At 39.2% G+C, this 21,060-nt stretch overlaps 1 protein-coding gene across 3 annotated transcripts in view; it reads left to right on the top strand.

Annotated features, from left to right (window-relative positions):
• The window catches only part of cep112 (centrosomal protein 112), a 107,139-nt gene that overhangs the window by 8,744 nt on the left and 77,335 nt on the right, over positions 1–21,060 (top strand). For 2 of the 3 annotated variants that reach the window (XM_041220059.1, XM_041220060.1), the window contains exons 5-9: positions 370–466; positions 1,475–1,552; positions 8,029–8,076; positions 8,220–8,297; positions 18,307–18,393. In XM_041220059.1, the coding sequence (XP_041075993.1) occupies positions 370–466; positions 1,475–1,552; positions 8,029–8,076; positions 8,220–8,297; positions 18,307–18,393 (388 nt within the window). Of the gene's footprint in view, positions 1–369; positions 467–1,474; positions 1,553–1,710; positions 2,417–8,028; positions 8,077–8,219; positions 8,298–18,306; positions 18,394–21,060 lie in introns of those variants that run through there. The other variant, XM_041220061.1, reaches the window with a different exon arrangement.

Genomic DNA, 21,060 nt, shown 5'->3' with positions numbered 1-21,060 from the left:
ACAGCACAGACATACTGGATATTCTGAAAGCAGTGTTTTATTGTGTAATATTAACTGCAGACAAGATCAATTTAAACTGGTTTCTGGACTAATCTGAAACAATGTATGCGTGTCTCTCTCTCTCTCTCTCTCTCTCTCTCTCTCTCTCTCTCTCTCTCTCTCTCTCTCTGCACTCTGTTTTTTTTGTTTTTATTTTGAGATTCTATTTTTGCTTACTTGATTTTTACATAATTGTTTTTTACTTCATGGCCCCGTATACAGTGTATGTACAGTAGCCTATATAAAAAGATCAACGTCAGTACCCTTATTTTCATGTTTAAGTTGAATTCCTGAAATACTTATGCTTATTATTCTGTGTATTGACTACAGGAGGAGACACACGTACAGTGAGAAGTTAGCATCGGAAGCACGTCTCAATATTTTGACACACAGATCAGATGAAAAAAACCACGTGGCTCAACAGGCTGTAAGTTCCCCCCTTCCCCCTTCCCCATTCCCTGATAAAAAGAACCTAAAGACATTTTCATAGCCAGTAAACAGAACGTCACTGTACTGCACCGTTTCCAACAGGAAAAGAGCAAGGACCAAAATCACATTGTCTGCTTTTAAAAAATGTGTACCCTTTTCAATCTTTGCTGCTTTTTATTATTTCCACAAATAGATATATGCTGTATTCTAGGAATGGAAATAACACTAAATAACCTATTGCACAGCAGTTTGATCCATTCCTGGTTTTACTGTGTAAGACACCACTGTGCTTGTCACCTGGGGCTAATCAGGCACATAGTAAAACCTGGAATGGGTGAAACCTCTATGCAATAGGAATATTATTTCCATCACTATATTCAGATTCAGAATTGTGAAATTTCACACTTTTTCATTTATGAAAAGCCAAATATTTCTGCCTTTATTAAACCTTTTATGTTGAACGTTTGTGAGGAGAGGGAGGTACTTTATGGGAATGTTTAGATTATATAGCCTATTCCCATTCCCTTTGAATCAATTCCAACACATCATTGATCACAATTGCAATTAGCAGCATTCTGTTAACATGAGCTTCTCACAGTGGCAACACATTACTTCAATTGAAATGCCTGTTAGTCAATTAAACTGGCTTCAAATGAAAGCAGTTGAAGAATCACAAGAATTATTACATCTCTAAAATATCAATTCCAATTCCATCTCCTTTGGAGGGATTGGAATTGGAATTGGGATTGATTTGAAATAGGAAAAGGAAAAGGTCTAGCTCGGTGCGGTGTCCTGGATTGGAATGGAGTGAGTTTGGGATTTTTCTAGGAAGGTTTGGGTCCCATGTGTTGGATCTGGGCTGTTACTGCTGAATATTACTCAGACATTCCACTCTTGGCTTGCTGGCGATGTGTTCAATTAAAGATAAAAAATCCAGCGACCTAAGCAGTCTGAATTGTCATCTTCTGCAGCGGTGATTAAAATGACTTTCCTTATTGGATTTCAGAATGACGAGCAGAGGAGACTCGTAACCTCCCTTGATGACAGTGATCTTGAAGCCCGTCTGAACAGCTGGAACCTGGGGGTATGAGTGGAGTTTTTAACATTGTTTCTTGACATTTTTCACATTTTTGTTTTATTCTGAAATAATAATTGCATGCAGTATTATTAAATAAGTTGACTGTTTTTTTTTTTTTTTTTTTTAAAATGGGCATTGGATGGCTTTTAGGATACCGAAACAATGATGGGTTTTAAGAAATGGAATGACATCTTGACTAAGTTGCTTCTAAGTTTCTATACAAATTCCGATTTAAGCGTTTTGAACTTGCGAGTGGTCTTTGAGTGCTTGAGAATGACCCCTAACAGTGCCTTGTAACAGGGCTGCTGTTTCAGTACAGAAACAAAAAGAAAGAAAGAAAGAAAAGATAACGGTGGTGCCTCTTTACACTACAGACTAAAGAAGAAAAAGGGTTTCGGATTGCACAGGAGGGTAATGTACGCTGGCCTGTCACCTCTGAAACAATCTCAGTGCATACATGGCAAGGCTGCCATCCAAAGCACATCTTCTGGAGCTGGCAGTCCACAGCCTTCAGAAAGAAACATAGAGATAGAAAGAGTCCTCGCTGACTTCTGGGAAATGCTTGAAGTCGTCAGATGCTACATTTGGACACAAAATTATTTACACTCAGGAGACACCAGCATGGCCTTTGTGAAAAGAAAAATACCAAGAGGAAAAACTGTTTGATTGTGATAAAATCTGAGCCGTTGGCTGGATAGACTTATGTAAACTTAATGTAGCAGCAATGTGAAATGTGGTTGGCTGGCTCTTATCTCTGTCTGGAGTGTCTTCTGTCTGAATTTAGACAAATCCTGCCCTGATTTTCCTTACCCCTCTATGCACTGATCGATGCAGGAACAATCTCACAGTGGATCAGATGTGAACGTGAAGGTTTGCACCATTACAGCTTTTTCTATACTATAATAATAATAGTAATAATAAAACATTTCCTTTCATTTTTCTGAAGGGTCTAATTGAGTCCTCTATAGCGAAGCATATTTGGAAGATCATGCTGGGAATTAAGTGAAGCAATTCCAAAGGGAAAGCACATTGTGGTGTGAATCCACTTTGTTTAAAAAGGGAATCGCTGATTGTTTTGAAGTAGTTGTTTTGTGTTGAAACAGTACTGTCCACTAAACAGATGAGTAGGGGTGTAACGGTACACTCATCTCACAATCCATAATAAGATCAAGTGATCATTTGAGGATGGGCCGTTTTGTTAAAAGACACAAATGAAATGAGATACGGAGAGTTTGTATCCATACCAACTATAAAACATTCTTCCATCAAGATCCATTTGGTGATCTACAGTTAGCTATGTGTATCTTGGTTTAGTCCCAGTACTGACAAGTGAAACAAGAGTCTGTTGAGATTGGAAAGGGTGTTTTGTCATTCTTTTGTGTTTTCCTGTGAACCGAAAATAATGATTGTTTTTTAATCATGGCGCTTGTGTTGCAGGCAGCATTATGTGTAAATGCATGTGTACTTTCACGGAATCCAGTAAAATCCTGTAGTGTTGGAACACATATCGAATGCTGTTTTGTGTGCTTCGGTGTTTGTTGGATAGGTGCTTGTTTCCACCTCTGATGTCAGTCGTTGAATCAGAAACAACATATTTAATTGTCTGTCACTACCTAGCCTATACTTAAACAATTGTAGCAAGGCTTCAGCGCTGCTCTTTCCATTAGTTTCATAAGAGTTGAAAGGACCAGGTCCTTTATTCATCACCTGGATTCTAACCAGCTGTGTTCACATTGATGTAAACAGTTTGCATCTTGGCATCCAAGTGGTGTATGCCGTGTACGCTCCCATGTAAATGTTCAAAAGTCAAAAAATATTCCTGTTGCTTCTTTGTAGATAACAGTGACAGAGTTAATGTCTTTGATTGAGATTAAATCTGGCGATGCTGATGCTAACATTTGTTCCATGACCGCTTGCTTATCTCTCAACTTTTTTTCTCTTCTGAAATGTTATTTTTTTTCTTTTGATAATTCATTTGACATAAGTGAAATCTTTTTTTTTTTTTTTTTTTCTCTTAATCCCTTCTGCCCCTCTAATGTGGTTGTGTAGGAGTGATCTGGGAGTGGACTGTCTGTCAGCATGCATGCCTCCTTGCACAGCACCGGGGTTGAAAAGCTTTTAAGGGTGGTGCTGCAGTGAACTCCGTATTCAGGATAAGAGTCAGGAGTTACTGTGTAGCATCTCATTTGAATGCCACCTGAAGTGGCTGTGTTAGGCTTTTAAGGTATACATTAAAAAAAAAAAAAAAAAGCTGCTGTTGTCTCCAAATGTCACAGTGACCTTTATAAAGGTGCATATGAGAGAAATGTCTTCAACAGCCAGGTAGAGTATCTGCCTCATACTGGATCTTGTACAGCCCCAAACACCCTCCGATTCCCTATTGATTTTCAGGAAAGTACAAGGTATGCCTTTTTGAAAACAAGAAAATCAGTTTTCTTATGAGACTATTACTAAACGTTCACAGTGGCTATGCATTTCTCAATAGTGATTAGAAAAATGAGATGCACAGAAACAAAGTATTTGGAATGCAATGCTCAGTCTTTTACAAGTAAAGGCTGTGTTAAATATAGGGTATAATATTCTAGTTATCGCTTTTGTTTTCCGAAACTTGCTGTGCAATATGGCACAAGCCAGCCGAAGTCAGCTGCTGCCAGCAATGGATAATTCAGGCAATAACTACTGTAGTTCGCTTTAATATGATAAACAAACCCAAAGTAACAGCCAGTGCAGTGTGTGTGTATGTTTATAGTACATGCAGTACTAGTGTGTTGCACAAGAGTTGCAACACAAAGCTGCTCTGTTGTGAGTATACATTGTATTTACAGTACATTCTAATCTACTTTTTAATGTCACACAAGCATGCAAACACTCTATTATAGCAATTACATATGATGGAACATGACATCTGGACATCATTTTAAATAAACCATTATGAAGAAAGCATTATTTTGCATTAAATTCAGCACCGTGTGTGTGTGTGTGTGTATATATATATATATATATATATATATATATTATATATATATATATATATATATATATATATATATATATATATATATATATAGTATATGATATACTATATTATAAAATAATGATTGTTAAGAATAAATAAAATGAATCAGCATGTTCTGTTCTTGCATTTGCCCTGACCAGCACATTCATTTTAATAGGGATGCTTGTAGCTTTAGACACACTTAAACTATTTGTTTAATTCTTTTAGCCTAGAAAAAACATAAAGCCAAAAAATAAAGTATGAAGAAGGGATTCTAATCTGATTGCTTAAAGCTCCATTACCTTTTGGCTGCACTGAAATCAGACAGACATTCCCTGCCTCCTGTTTCTCGGTAGTGGAATCAGATCCATTTGGATGTAATGGACTCATCTGATCTGATTCAACTGGTTTATTCTAAGTGGTTAGTAAATCATTGACTCCTTTTAAAAGCCTGTGTTTGTGTCTGCCGGGGAGGATGGGAGAGTACTTTGCAGATGTCCTGTACAGGGATTGTGTACAATATTAATAGGGTTTACCATGATAATGAAGCTCATCACTTTCATGTTGTGAGAATGGGATGAAAGAAACCCTGGCATCTGCTGATCTCTGTAATACCCTGAACATGACAGGAACATTATAACAGCATTCACATGCTGTGAGCCACACTAAGAGCACACACTCTGGCCTTTTATTCCTGGATTTTGCTCAGTGGCACCGTTTATATTTGCACTAACGCGGACCCACAATAGCTTTAACTTATAGATGAGCACCAGAGACACATGGCTAATTGTGTGTGTGCTTGGTGATGACATCACCGTGATGCCCTCTGTGTTTTTAACAGGTATTGTGGCACACTGTAGATATTAAAAAATCATTACACTTTGGAGTCTGTGTTACAAAAAAAAGGAATCAAGTGTCCTGTAAAAGGCTGTCTTATAATTCGCTCATTAAAACGTTGAAGCTGCTTCAGTAATTGAGTACACAGGCTTCCTGTACAGTGGCAGTACTCACAATGCTAGTTGATTGTAATGGGAGTTGTCCTAAAGGGGATCTTTAAGTCCTGTTTGTGTTTAAATAAAATGTATTAATATTGTTACATTTAGTTGTAATGCTGTCTAAATTCTGAAGATGATTGCAGTGTTTACAAGCAAGCGTACAGTGAGGTTTAAGTTTCTATTCTATTGGCAGTACTGCATGTGAATTTGTTTTTTATTCATACTATTTTGATTCATTATTGGTTGCTGAAATGGGTTTGTGTTGGATGCCATATTTACTTAGATTGTGTTTGTGTGTTTTAGAAAAGTCTCTTATTGCCACATGGTAACGAGTTGTCAATTTTTTAAATATTTTGTCTTTTAAATGTGGTCACGGCTATTTTGGAGCCTGTCTTTCTAGTGGTAACTCGACTCTGGGATCGTGTGAGATCACAGAGTGTAAGACGTTTTGTACAAGAACAACTTAAAAGAAAGAAGAAAATGTTAACGCATCGCATGTTTACCGTGGAGGAAAAGCTCATGTTATTTGTTGTTGGCTACAAAGTGGGAACATTCAACTTCAAAGGACATCTGGTTGGTGTTATACGGTCACCAGATACATGGATAATGTTGCCACGGTCTTATAAAGTATTCAGAGAAACAGACGAAAGGACACATATAGCACATGAGCAGTTTAAAGTAAATCTGAAGAGATTCCAGAGTTCGGGGAACACCTTTAATAAATTTGAGTCTTCAAGGTAAAAAAAAAAAACCTGCTTTCTATTTGATGTTGTGGACCGTGGAAGGCTCAGTTACATTACTTCTAGGAAACAGAAGTGAAGCAAATGTACCCTAATCCCAGCAACAGGGGAACTATTCAAATGTACCCTAATCCCAGCAACAGGGGAACTATTCAAATGTACCCTAATCCAAACGACAGGGGAACTATTCAAATGTACTCTAATCCCAACAACAGGGGAACTATTCAAATGTACCCTAATCCCAATGACAGGGGTACTATTCAAATGTACCCTAATCCCAACGACAGGGGAAATATTCAAATGTACCCTAATCCCAACGACAGGGGAAATATTCAAATGTACCCTAATCCCAGCGACAGGGGTACTATTCAAATGTACCCTAATCCCAGCGACAGGGGTACTATTCAAATGTACCCTAATCCCAATGACAGGGGTACTATTTAACTCCTTAAGGTACACAAGGAATTAATCAGTTAAATGGTTTCTTCAGATTCGTTTTCAAATGACTCAAATATCACAGTTTGGATGACCAGATCCAACCTGTCAGTACATTTGAAACCCTGTCTCGTACTCTGTCTCTTGTACCTTAAAGAGTTAATATTTAAAAGTATCTATAATATTTAGTAGAATCCTACCCTGCTGATGTTTTCCACACCAGTCCTAGGTGATGTGTTTGCCCCCATTTATTAAAAGCACAGCAGAAATCAGATGTATATATTTTAGGGCGCCTGTATTTAGTTCCACTGCTGTTTATAGGTTATTATAATAGACCCCAGCATCTCAGCGCCCCATCGCACACAGTAAAGGTTCACAGTAAGTACAGTTATACACAGGTTAGCAATCCCCATCAGCCACCACATCCCAGTTATATTCTAAATACATACCCTGTTCACCATGCTTTAACTGTTAACTTGTTTGTCTTTATTTTTTAGTTGTATTTGTTTGGTCTACATTGATGTATAGCTCGAAACACAGATGTTTTACTCTGAACTATTGTATGAGTCCAGCTTTTTTTCAAATACAGTTTTACTGGTGTGCTTGTGTCTGATTTTTATCACAATGAACTAGACATGTACTTCACTATAATGGCGCAGAAAAGCTTAAAAAAAAAAACACAGGGAAAGGCAAAGAAGTTTAACTGGCGTAAAGATGGAAACAGCGGTGTGGAGCCCTTATAACCAGAGCTAAGATGCCATTTGTATCCGCTTTCATTGTTGACTTCTGTTCCTAAACTAAAACGGAGAGAGACCACATTCCTTTGATCGTTTAGTTGACAGAGTTGTTGTCAAGGGCCGGATGCAACTAACCAGCAATGACCAGTCACTTTTTAAACTGCACGTTGTAATCCCTGCCTTTAATCCCTTTAGTGTTCTGAGCTTGACAAGTACAAAGTCTGATGAGTGCCGTTTTGTGTAGATCAGAGGCGTAACCCTATTGATTTCCCTTAAGATTTATTTTTTATTTTATTTTTTTTAAAGGTGGTTATTTCTAAGCGTTTAATCCACTTTGCCCTTTAAATGGCTTTCCATCATTTCCAGGTTGCCTTTGTTAACGAAGCAGAAAACAAAGTGGCGGTGTACAATACACAGAGGTGGCCTGGGATATTCTTTAGATAAACAGTTCAGGCAGATGAAAGACTGTGTGCATTAGTGATACTCTTTGAAGTTATTCAGCATTGTTTATGAGAAATAAAGGGGAGGGGGAGATGGTGAGATGCAATAAGGGTTTGTTGCATTGTTTTGTGTTTTTCAGATTGAAAATCCCAGGTACTTGAGGGAGAACCCTATACCCCTGTCTCCGGTAGGTGTTAAGTTCCCTGGCCACAGTGGGCAGACAGTCCATAGCCTGCCTTTGATAATTATGGCAATGCTTTCCCACTTGAACATGACTCTTCTCTAGGTGTTGGCTTTGATCCTTTAACCTGATCTTTCTCCTTTTAATAGATTTCTCTCAAAACGAGCCTGGGAAAAAATAGCACCTCCTATGATGACCAGACTCCAGTTCACATGCATGAGAAAGAGGCAAGTATAATAGGGCTGTGTGTGAACTTCAGCTCCCATGCTATACCTTTAGATAACAGGAGGAAGGAAGGCAATATGGTGGTGGCGCCATACTGTAGCTGCACTTTATAATGGCTATGGCACCGCTATAATCTTTAATTTAATCCATTCCCAATATTGTTTTTATTTCTTTTAACCACAAAAATGATTTAAGCTGTGTGGCAGGTTCTGGCTTAGACAGTTATCCTCTGAAGTCACTTTTCACTCGAAGCCAGATTCGAACCCAAGCCTCCAGATCAGAAAGCTGTAGTAGTAGAAGATGACAGACTAGCCAGTTGGTTCTTCAAACAGATTACAGTAAGGAGCACATGTGAATTACCCTGCTGTTAATGTGAGAAGTGTAAAAGAAAAAGAGACAGTGACTGTTGACTGGCTTGAATGACCCCCTGCATCGAACAAAGAGAATCTGTGTGTTTTTCATTACGGTTTTAAAGCTTAAATCTGCAGTCAATACAATTGTGTATCAATTGCAGAGAGAAAAACTCATACATAAATAAAGAAGCATCTTTTATTCTCTTTCTCCCCTCACACACCGTGTTCCTGGAGAACAAATGGGCACTCCCAGTTTCTTCATATAGCAGCCTGTACTGCAGGTGTATTGAATTGATCAGTGACACACAGCTCCACTTTTCAGAACCCATTAAGGCTTTTCAGGGTGTTATTGTTTTTTTATTACAGTAGAAAATAGATTTAATCCGCTTTTGTGTGTGTGGATAAACGAGAACAGTGAAACTTGCTCTTAATGTTTTGGGGTTTTTTTAGGATGGTAAATGATGGCTTTGCTTTCAGTGTTAGAAATGGGATTTAGAAGTTTTCAAGGTTAAGTTGCAGTAAAGTTTATTTAATAATGGGGCTTTTCCAAGGATGACAAGCAGGATTGTTGGTTTCAAAGGAGATGCACTTAGCAGGAAGTGAACTAAGACAGGTGTCCTGTAATGTAAATCTCATTGCAGTGTTGCAGTGCACGTGTACAATGTCATACCTGTAATGTAAATCTCAATGCAGTGTTGCAGTGCACATGTACAGTGTCATACCTGTAATGTAAATCTCATTGCAGTGTTGCAGTGCACGTGTACAATGTCATACCTCTACCAGATGCTCCCTGCTCATACCAGCCAGGTGGCCTTTTATATTGAGAGCCTTTCATGTTGAGAAGTGTTCAGCACCAGGAATGACACAATGATTATAGTCAGGCAGACATGTCACTCACAGGAACTGATGAGATGTTTGAAATGGCTAAATCTCTTTTGAAGCTGTATATTTTGCAATCAAGCTTTTTGTGATCTGGCCACTAAATGTTTTGCTTGTTTAGTTAGTATTCAGCCTGTGGACTTGCAGACTCCCTTATAAAACTTTACCGTGCTATTTTTGCACTGTAATTTAGTTGTTTTCCTATGATTTTCCCATGGTACTACATGCTATTCATTTACCATGTGATAAATACAATAACATTAAATTACATGAAATTACTGAATCTAAATGATTAAATTACTGTAGTTTACATTCATTACTGTTAGGTCTAATTGTGTTTGATTACTAAGAAATTCTAAGAATGACTGAATTCTTACCATTTGTATATAGTTAACTGATCCAAATCTAAGAAACTGACAGACAGTACAGGATACAGGATGCAAATTGTTGCCACTACCCGTGAGTGGAGGGTCCCAGGTATTGCCTCTAGAAAGGCTTTGCTGCCCTTTTCCTCCATGTGTCTGTATGTTGTTAGCAGAAGGACGAGCATTTAGTTATTTCCATCTTGCAGAATGGAAGTGATAATGAAGGGTAGTGTTTTGACCTCTATTCTTGTGCTTGTACTGTGTTTCAGAGAAGTACATCCTAGCTGCCGTGCCTCACACCTCACTGATGCTCACAGCACATCACAGAGAAGATACTTTAGGTTATGTAACCTGCGATGTTAGCACTGAACTGGAAATAGAACTGCTGTCTTCAAGTAAAGAGCATTTTGTGCTGTATTCAATTGATCAGAACAGTGTTGGATCCTTATATCACAGGGATCCTTCAAAACAGGACTCTAGCAACTGTAACTGCAAGTGAGATTATTTAGTGCACTTCTCTCTGTTCATCATTTGCATTTTAATGGCAATGGAATTAAGATCCTCCACTGTTGAGGGCAATTGAATAGGAGACCCCATTGTCCGAAACCTAATTTGCTCCATTTGCCATTCAAAAACTGCTTTGTACGCAGCCCCGATAAGGTACACTCAGTGAGGGTAGCCCTGCTTTGTACGCAGCCCCGATAAGGTACACTCAGTGAGGGTAGCCCTGCTTTGTACGCAGCCCTGATAAGGTACACTCAGTGAGGGTAGCCCTGCTTTGTACGCAGCCCCGATAAAGTACACTCAGTGAGGGTAGCCCTGCTTTGTACGCAGCCCCGATAAGGTACACTCAGTGAGGGTAGCCCTGCTTTGTACGCAGCCCCGATAAGGTACACTCAGTGAGGGTAGCCCTGCTTTGTACGCAGCCCCGATAAAGTACACTCAGTGAGGGTAGCCCTGCTTTGTACGCAGCCCCGATAAGGTACACTCAGTGAGGGTAGCCCTGCTTTGTACGCAGCCCCGATAAGGTACACTCAGTGAGGGTAGCCCTGCTTTGTACGCAGCCCCGATAAGGTACACTCAGTGAGGGTAGCCCTGCTTTGATTTGGTGTCGCCCATTAGTTTGGTGGTTGTTTTGTTTGCTGGTAATTGCTTCTTCATGACATTCTTGTTGGATATTACTTTTCTGATTTAAGCGGTTTAAAGAGAGTCAGGAGGCCTGCTGTGTCATTTCAGCCTCTTTCTCAACACTCTCATCCCACCCCCTCCGGAGCACCTGCAGCACGCATTGATTAACCCCTTTTTATTTTTTATTACTGTCTTTAGTAATCCAGTTCCACAGATTTTCATAAAAATAAATAAATCAATCATTCCCTTTGGAGTGACCGAGTAAAATAGTGTTCTGTAAACATGTTGTCCTGAGAGTCTGAGTATGGATAAATATTAAAGTATCTTGAGGGTATGTACATTTCACTCTGTGTGCGTGTGCATGTGCGTGTGCATGTGCCTGTATTATTTTTAGGTAGCTACAGTACAATTTGAATGTCATTATGAGTAGAAAACTTAATACTTTATTTTATCCCTCAACTAACTGGAGAAAGGCGTGGCCGGGTAGTTTAGAGCTCTCTGCTTTGATGGATGTTTCATAGGGGTAGTGTTAGTCAACCAGTCCACGGCATTGTCTTGATAGATAAGCCTGGCACCATCCACCACCATGTGCTACACAGACCAGCTCTCTACACCTGCAGCAGGGCTATTACATCGAAATGCTTCAGTTGCAAGGAACCAAAAGTAACTCGCTTGATGTATCTGTTTTTAAAAGACAGCATCACTCTTTATACTTCTGATTTCCAGTGCAAGTAGTCTCCAGCTTTGCTGCACAGCACTCCTCGGGCAGACAGGCAGAGAATGTTCAGCAGAGGGCATTGCAAAAGCTTGAGACCCACAGTAGTAATAGGGTAGCTGTGAAATGAAAATGGTTCACAACAAGCTTTCCTGAAGAGAACGAAAAATCAATCTTGGGTAAGAAAACTCTCCCGTGATGAACGTGATCCCATCATTGTTTCATGCGCTCTGTTGCCGAAGTGCGCAGCCTTTCCCAGCAGTAAATCCTCATTGGGATGTGAAAGGTCACATATTTTCCTCACACCTTGCTGCTGACAATAAGTCATTTATTTTGACATGGGTCATTAAGGGAGGTTCCAGCTGCGATAAGACTAGATAAGTCTGCTCTGTCATGTTACAGTACAGACGGACTCATTAACATCAGCACAACCTGAAATACTGGTAATTAAACCTGTCTTGAAGAAAGTAATAGGGGCTACAAAGTAAAAATGCAACCAACGTTTTCAGATATAGTAATCATGACAAGTGTGTGTGTGTATTTTTTATTATCCGCAGATGGATAGCAAATTAGAAAAAGGGAGTTTGATTTTTAAACCCCAGTGCAAAGAACCAGCCCATCCAAACAGTGAATTTCCAGTAGTTCTCATGCACACTAGTTCACACAACCCCATAAAACAATAGTCACGCACATATCATTCGTGGGGGCGTTTTATAGTACTTTATTTCTTAGGAGCCCTGACAATGCAGATTTTAATATCTTTGAGAAACTGTCAACATTGCAATTGAACTGGCTTGGAATGAAAGGGCCGCAGAGCAAAGAAGTAAAACAGCGAGATCGGTTTCCAGAGCTCGGTTTGAGAGTCAAATAAAAAGCAGATGTTCACAGAAAGCAGTGATATGCTGTCTCGAACCCCACCTCCACTCATTCCATATGCCACCCACTAATACCAAGCAGCTTCCTGGAGATTTACAGCAAAGTGACGTAACCACTTCATGCCTGATCGTAGCTAATGGAATGGAAGTGTCTTGTGTTCTGGTGAAGTGTGATGCTTGCCTGGGCTGTGATTGATGTTAATCTCTTACTGAGGTGGATGCAAAGTCCCATGAAACACAACCACAAAGAATTTTATACTCCTCGGTTTCCGATGATCACTGTAATTGTTTTCTTCTTTGTATGTAATGCACAGTGACTTACTGAATATTTCTAACAAAAATATATATTCGGTTGCCCTGGAAGTAGCTGAGAAAAAAACTGTAGGGTTAATTGAAGTAATTTCCATGTATTCAGTGCAACACAGTTTACTCTCTATTGCATGAAAAGCAACACATCTAGCGAGGGTTGGAACAGTGTGTTTTCTGCCACTGGAGTAAGAGAGAAGGAGATTCAATCAACTGCTAGTTATTGACGATTTCATTCTTAAAACGTCAGTGTGAGCCGGGTGAAAGCGCAGATACTGCAGAGTGAGAACCACAGGCAGATCGAGGTTTTTGAAACGCAAAGGAGAATGCCTTCCTGAGCACATTCTTGGATGGGCTGCTGTCCCTTTTTGAACTGAGAACATCTGCTGAGTCTTCCCGTTCCCACCAATCAAGCTTTTTCATTATTGATCTCCCATTAATGCTCCCCAGCCCAGGTTTATATAATGGTGCCAGAGTTTAGTGTTTTAAAGAATGATACGCTTTTAATGGAAACCTTGTGACAGCGGGGTTTGGTTTTTCTGCCTGAATGAAGTAACACATTTAACCCCATTTCTGGTTTCTAGAGTTTTTTAGCGGGGTGGAATATTTTAAATAGCCATTCAAATAAAAATAATCTGTTAATGTGTTATTAGTAGATAGTTGTTAACAGTTAATAAACTAAAAAAAAAAAAAAAAAAAAAAAACTTTTAGGTCTGTTACCAAAAGGAGCTGCCTTTTCTCTTCTGTCATTGATTAGAAACTCCATACGGCGATTCTTCCCATTATACGATTTGAAGTAAAATCAGCCTTTGTAGATCTTGCCAGAGTTATCCAGTTGATGATGAAATGTGTTGATGTGCTTTGGAGAGAACTCAAAAGAGTGCACAGTTTAATGAACTTCTGCAAAACTTTACTTGCAAAGGCTTAAGCCCCCACCAAAAAAAAGTTTGTTTTTTTCCATAGCAAGAAAGGGATAAAAAAAGAGATTAAGTCTGACGGACGAACACTATAAAGAAATAGCCTGCTGTCTGTAACTGCAAAACGTTGTGTTAACTGCTAATCATACACACACACAAGCAACGATAACATGTTAGAAGCGTCTTCCTTTTAAAAATAAAATATATTGCAAATAATAATAATTAAAACGATCTGAAAGAATCCTGCATATAAATTCTGAATGTATGGTGTCTGTACATTTTGTATTAATTTGTGAGTGCAAACAGCATGTGAATTCTAAGTCTTCAATTATGTACCCATGGGATTTGGGTAATGTTTTCTTTTATTCATCCAACATATTCATTGGCATGAAAATAGAAATGGAAAGTGATCATTACGTCTCCTTCAAGGGGGCTCTTTCCTGAGCCTGTGTCGGGATCAGTGCTTGAGCTGTGCGTTCTTATTTGTGTTTCACACGTCAGGCTTATTTTGTAGAAGCTCCCAGCTGCATTCAGCTGATATTATTTAGGTCTTGCACTGTTCTTTATATTTTATACAACTGTCTGAAACATGCAAAGGGCTGTGGAGATCACCCAGTAAAGCTAATAGCTGCGTGCTGGAAAATCCTCTCTTGATTAGGTGGCTGTGCAGTGTTTATTATAGGAAGGATTATTTAGACGGCAGTGTGTCAGGATTATACAGTATATGTTAATCTTATCCAAGGGTCTCGTACTGTGTGGAGTTTTTTTGTGTCTGAAAGTTTTACAATACTGCCCTTCAAGTAGTTCTCAGCGCCTCAGTGCAGTAGGTAACCTTGCATTGATGTCACAGTGTAGCTGAATACTGCTATAGTATTACATAGGCAAGTAGCCCACCATGTGATCTGATCTGTTAACAGCATCTTTTTTAAATCGAGCATAGTTGCCGCTGTTTTCTGTGCTGATATCCAGGCAAGCCAGCCTGGTTCCAGCAAATGGCTCAAAAATGACCAAATAACATTTTTTTTAGTTTTTTTTGTTCTTGCATTCCGAATCTCTATGCAGCAGCTATGTGAGGCACTTAGATCTAGATGGCTTTCCACCATGTGACCACTCAGTCTCGCAGGAAGTCGGGGATGGCTCTAGGTGAGAGGGAAGGATTATAAGGGGCTGTTGAAGGGCAGCGAGCAGGTCTGAGTGCCAGGAGTCTGGCATTGCCGCCGCGACGCCTGGAGGTGCTGCAGACCAGTTGACAAAACAGTGCTGGCTTGATGACAAAACACCAAACATGGGCCGACTGATGACCCAGGTTAAATCGCTCTCAGGCAAGGCCTTCAAAGATACAAAGTGCCAGGCGTCTGTTATCACACAGATATGATTAGCAGCCTGTATCTAGCTCCAGACGTGCTGCCCGTTGATGCAGCCGCAGCACTGTAGGGTTAAAGCAGTATAAACTCACTCTACTGCCTGCTCACTGGATGCAAGCTTCAGTATATTATGTTTTTACTCCCGGCTGCTAAGTTGTAGTACCGATTAGCTCTGGTGAAGATAGCTGCTCATACGGCCCATGTCGTTTGGGTGATTTCTTCCCTTTTATTTTCCCCCTTCCCTATAACGGGATGACCAGTAATTTTGCTGTGGAGCCTTAGCCCTAGCTGTGCTTATCATGAGACCGTTAGCAGCTGGTTAAAGTGGCTTGGGACCTCTGTTCTCAGTTACATATCAAGCAGGCTTTCACAGAAATGACAGGACCAAATCAGTCTGATAAAGAAAGTTCAGGGAACCTTCAAGTTTAGATAGAATTATTATTATTATTATTATTATTATTATTATTATTATTATTATTATTATTATTATTCCCGGAGTTATTTATTAATTAAATGCACTTTTAGTTGCATCTCACATTTTAACATACTCTTGTTACTTTCTTCAGCTGGTGTTTTCTGCTGTATCTTTCTATAAAATGTTATAAACAGATTGGGGGGAAAAAAACTACAAAATTGACCAAAGTAATCAAAGCTAACAGAGTTTTGTTAGACAATTGCTCATCTAGTTATCAGTCAAACTCCCTGCCTTTCAAATGAAGTCTTGCCCCTCACTTGCTGCTCACGTAACTGTATGGTTGCATCAGGTTTGATTTCTGTCACTTTGATTGCTACCAGTAATTTAAATGCAGATTGTTTAATTTAAGCCCATGTTTAGAAACATGATACTTGCATTGAAACTTTCCTGTCACGTTTGTCAGGTTCAGGTATAGTACAGTCACAGAGCGTGAAGTTCACCCTTTTTATGTTTTGTTTTTCTTTCTTTTTCTTAAATGCCTGCTTTCCAGTCCGCTGTCAAGCGGCAGCATTCAGTTAATGGTGTTGGCACGCATCCTGGGGAACCTGGAAAACTCTTTTATCCTCCTCGATGCCACCTCTGCCCTAGAGGTGATCAGATAAGGAAAGACAAGCCAGCGGCAATCATTGGCAGTTCAAAGGAGATGGCAGCCCGGGGCTCAAGATAACGAGAGGGCATAGTGATGGGTTTATAAAGCAGCAAATTAAACAGATCAAACAGATCTCTCTTTAAAAAAAAAAAAAAAAAAAAGAAAAAAGTTTTTAGCAAATACATTTAAAAAAAAGAAAAAGAAAGGGAATTAATGTCAGAGTGGTGCCAAGTGAAAGCTGCTTGAAATAGAGTTAAGAGACAGAACTACTGTTAATAATAATTACTGTGGTACAGACTTGCGAATCCGACACAATGAACTGTACGATTTCATTAGCCAAGTATGAGCTCTCTGCAAGCAAGCAGACAGGTGAACGCTTTTCAACTTTCGTCCCTAAACCACTTTTGATATTTGTTTTCTAAGCACTGAAAGAATTTACCAGGGATTTTCCACTATGTAAGGTATAATTAGACGAAACACACAATTCTTTGGTTGGATATGTTAAATAACAGCAGCTCTTCTGTCTGGAAGTATTAACAAAACAGCCATTGCTTGGTCTTTGTTTACTGCAGTCTTTTAATAGTTAGTGAGCCTTCTGTGCATCAGAAAGCAGGACTTGTTCCAGTCTAGTATTTCGAAGTTGCTCTGATTTCATGTTCTCTATATAAATGTATTCTGTTCTGATTCATACTGTTCTACCATAAGAACAAGTCTTTTTTTTTTTTTTCAAGTAGCGTAAAAAACAAAATAAGGGCGTAGTTAGTTTTATAAGAACCATTAAGTACTAAAAATGTTGTATTTTTGTAATAAAATAAAATTTCTTTTCATCTTGTATTCAAGTAAAGTCTGTTTTTGTAGTCCGTTAATATAAAGTAGCTGTAGAAACACAACATGACTCAAAAAGCTAGTTATGCTAATCATTTTTAAGCAATGTTCTTGTGGTGTGATCTCAGTCTAGCTTTGTTTTGCTAGCTGTCGGTGGCTCTTGTGATACATGCAGATTTGAAGACGGTGACTTTCTTTGTAATTTGTTAAGCAGCAGGCGATGGTGTAGTGGAAGTAAGAGCACTGGGATGAATTCATATCTGTGTATGCATGCAGAATTGTTAACGTGGTTTAATTTCATCAGCACTTTCTTGATTCTTTCAAAACTCACCTTCATATTCAGCAGAGAGTATTTCTTAATAAGTTACTTACAAGTTTAGGAGCTAAAATACACAAGAGCATAAGTGGGACACTTACACAACCACGGAACAATCTGATTGAACTTATCTTGCATTCAAACTTTTAAACAGGCATTTTATTCAGTTTTTTTCTTGCGGTACTTGAAGTAGTGTTCTTACTTCTGTTAGGTAACGTGTAAAACAACATATTAAACTTATAAATCTCTTTTTTTTTTTTTTTAACTATACCAAGCGATGCAGTAGTGGCAGTTTGGTTGCGGATGTACAGTACTGCCCTGGGTTCATAATTTTCCTAAAGCTTAGCAGAGCTGTGCATGGTCAGTACATGGAAGACTGTAAGGGAATATAAGCAGAACTGTGGGGAATGCGGCAGTAGGGGACACTGTCCACTGTTAGGCAAAAAGCAGCCTGTAATTGCTTTGCTGTCCTCTGGATTCTGTAAATGAAACCAAGGTTCTGTTCAGTCCCATTAAAAGAAAGTGTTAACCTCAGCATTCTGATTAAATCCTCAGACTTGCCTGGTTCTGACCCCCCCTGACCCAGCTAATCCCCTTCAGTTTCTCAACACCTACTCAGGGTGCACACTGGCAGCCTTTGAGAATGGGATCTCTGCAGCAGTCATGTGTATTACACTTATATATATATATATATATATATATATATATATATATATATATATATATATATATATATATATATATAAAACACAACACAGGGTATAATTACAGCGAGCTGGTGCTTTGCACATCAGGACCCCTATCGTTTCACTACATGATAAATGATTGTAATCCAGCCCTGGATGTGGCTGTAATAAAGGCGTGTTGCTCATATTGATTCTAGTTGCTTGTGCTTTATTTGTAGGTTGAAATAAAGACGCAGGTTTTGGAAGCCAGATATCACGAGGAGAAGCTGAAACTGCAGCAGAAGCACGATGCTGATGTCCAGAAGGTGAGGAAGTGCACTTCCACTAAGCATGTCAGCGCTTTGAAATATTTAACATAGCATGCCCAAGCAAATGTTCCCGTTCTTATACAGTATCATGCACTTACTGTGTTTTATTAACGTCGTCTGTCAGCATGCTTTTGGTTTTACTATGCTTTTACTGTTCTTCCCTACACTTTAATAATGATTTACCACAGTGACTCCTCTGTAAAGGGGTGTGAGTATGAAAAGTATTATTATTGTTGTTATTATTTTTTCTGCGTGTCACAGATTGTGCATGAGTCACTGAGCAGTGATTGCGTGTTATCTCTTGAGATTTCACAGGCCTTTAATATCGGTCAAGTAATGGAAAACATATTTTTTTTCCAGTCGACCTGCAATATTTTGTTAGTTAAACGCTGATGATGATATCAGACACATGTGTTTTGTCAGTACAGACCGCTGAGTCAATGGAAAGCTTGCAGTGGCTGTTGAACAACTGGAATTAAACAGTCAGGCAGTGACTGATAAAGGCACTCAATCAATGTATTTTCAAAGAATATAATTTTACTACCCATTATATTGTCACCTTAGGCTCTCAATGAATTATTCCCTTGCTATAGTAAGCTGTTAGCCTTTTGTTAGTTGTCTGCAAAAAAAAGGATAAAAAACCTGTTTCGTTAGTCTAGTGTATAATAAAGTCAGACAGTCCTAGATTAGTACCTGCTTCACTAAACGCATGCTTACTAATTGTATTAGTTAATGTGGGGGCTTTGAACAGAGAAGCACGCAGGCTTTAATGCTCCTGGTGTCTCCTCCAGGTCAGGGTGAGGCATGTTAGGAGACGTGAGTAATTGCAGGAAACCCTGCCTTGTGTAAAACATTCCATCATTCAGCCTGTGATTTGCCAATTAGCCCTCTTCAAACACAGCCATTGAAATGTCACTGTAAAAGAGCCATCCCTTTCATTAGCGCAACTCGCAAGTCACAAACCTAGGGAACAGTTTCTGACGCTATGAGTTACGTTTACATCGTAAACCTCTTTCTGCACGAACAATGGACTGCACTGTACAGCATTGTGTTTTACTGCCAATAGCTTTAAATGGGTTTTGTTCTTATTTTATTGCGCAGCCCTTTGTGATGGCTTTATTAAACCATGAGGATTGTTGTTGTCCACCCAGAACCTTAACTGTCATGTCTCATGATTAAGCACTAAGCTGGCACACTCCTGCATGCAGCGGTTTGATTTTACTTGCATGTCAGCCCAGTGTTTAGGGTCCTGATGAAGGCTGTGGGCTGCTCTGTAAGTAATAATAAACTGAATAGACTTCTTTGTGGCATCCCGTATGAGAGTTTGCAGACTTACTCACCTGTGCTACTGGTCTTATTTTGACTCGAGATATTTTGGAAAAAAAATGTCAGGTTTACAGACTAGAATAAAAATCTCGGCAGGGTGCCATAAACATTGGCTTTTGCTTGGAGGGAAATATTTAAAAACCTTCTGCTTTTCCTCTGTAATATTTGTAACTGGGGAGCTTTGTGTGTGGCAAATGAAAATACTAAAATATGTCTATATAACCTCAAGAGTCAGTACCATGAGGCCTGAAGGGTTAAATAAAAAGGAATAGCAGATCATCACATCAGTACCTCCACTGTTTATTTTCAAACACACTTTCCCTTGACATTCACTTTTTCCTAATTAGTTTCTTCCTACTTTATGTAGCAATTTCACTTGCACCTGGTCAGACTGTTTCCACAGAAATGAGTCAAATTGGGCATCAATATGAAGCATATGTACTACTGCAAATCCTTTGTAAGATCTTTGAAAATTCCATCTAGTCTTATTCAGTGATTAAAATTGACACCAAGATACATTGTACATGACTTGGTGTATCCAGGATTTCCGTGTGCGAGCTTATGTATGAGTGGCAGAGGTTTTTGTATCTGAGATTGTGGTTTTACTGTGGCCGAGCTCAGACACTTGGTATGTGTTGGTGTCATGCAGCCTCCACAGCAGGTATTGATCATGTTCTGGCTCTCACGGGGCTTTGCAGCCATACGTTTCACGGCATTATTTGTTACGTTTCTTTAGCGGTTTATTCATGATGGATCGCTGGTCAGTCTTCGTGCAAGTCTTGGAATGGACCAATCGACATTCTCTTCATGACTAGGCATGTGCAAATGACAAAAACAGCAAATGCTGTCCAGAAGTGATCAAATAAAGTCTGTATGCAGGGGCTGGACTAAATGGTGTAGGGCCATCACTTGCAGCCAGGATGGAACTGAATCAGTGGTTCTGGAGGGATGTGTCAACAGCTTTCAGTGATCTTTTGAGACTGTTGAAACAATTTAGAAATTCAAGCCTAGATTCCTAGATTCAGCCCTCATTTAAAGTCTGTTTACTTGTTTACCTATAATGTCAGCTGTTTTAGGGCTGGTACTGAACAAAGAAAATCTTGGAGGTTAGTGTAATGTCTGTTCTTTTAAACACGTTTGTGCTGCTTTGATATTCTGTGGAATCATGTGATGTGGCGGATAGCTTGGGTATTTCAGCACACCCTGTGTATATTAAGGTCCCACACATTCAATTTCAATATTCTTTTAACTATATAAAACTGAAATCAGTTGCTACAGTAGCTCTTCTTCTGTCCCAGCTGGAGATGTTTGAGAAACATTTCATCTGAATAAGTCATC

This window comes from Polyodon spathula, chromosome 20 (assembly GCF_017654505.1).
Source record: "Polyodon spathula isolate WHYD16114869_AA chromosome 20, ASM1765450v1, whole genome shotgun sequence".
Classification (NCBI taxonomy): domain Eukaryota; kingdom Metazoa; phylum Chordata; class Actinopteri; order Acipenseriformes; family Polyodontidae; genus Polyodon; species Polyodon spathula.
The sequence above is the reverse complement of the archived record's forward strand: the minus strand, read 5'-3'. Positions and strand labels throughout refer to the sequence as shown.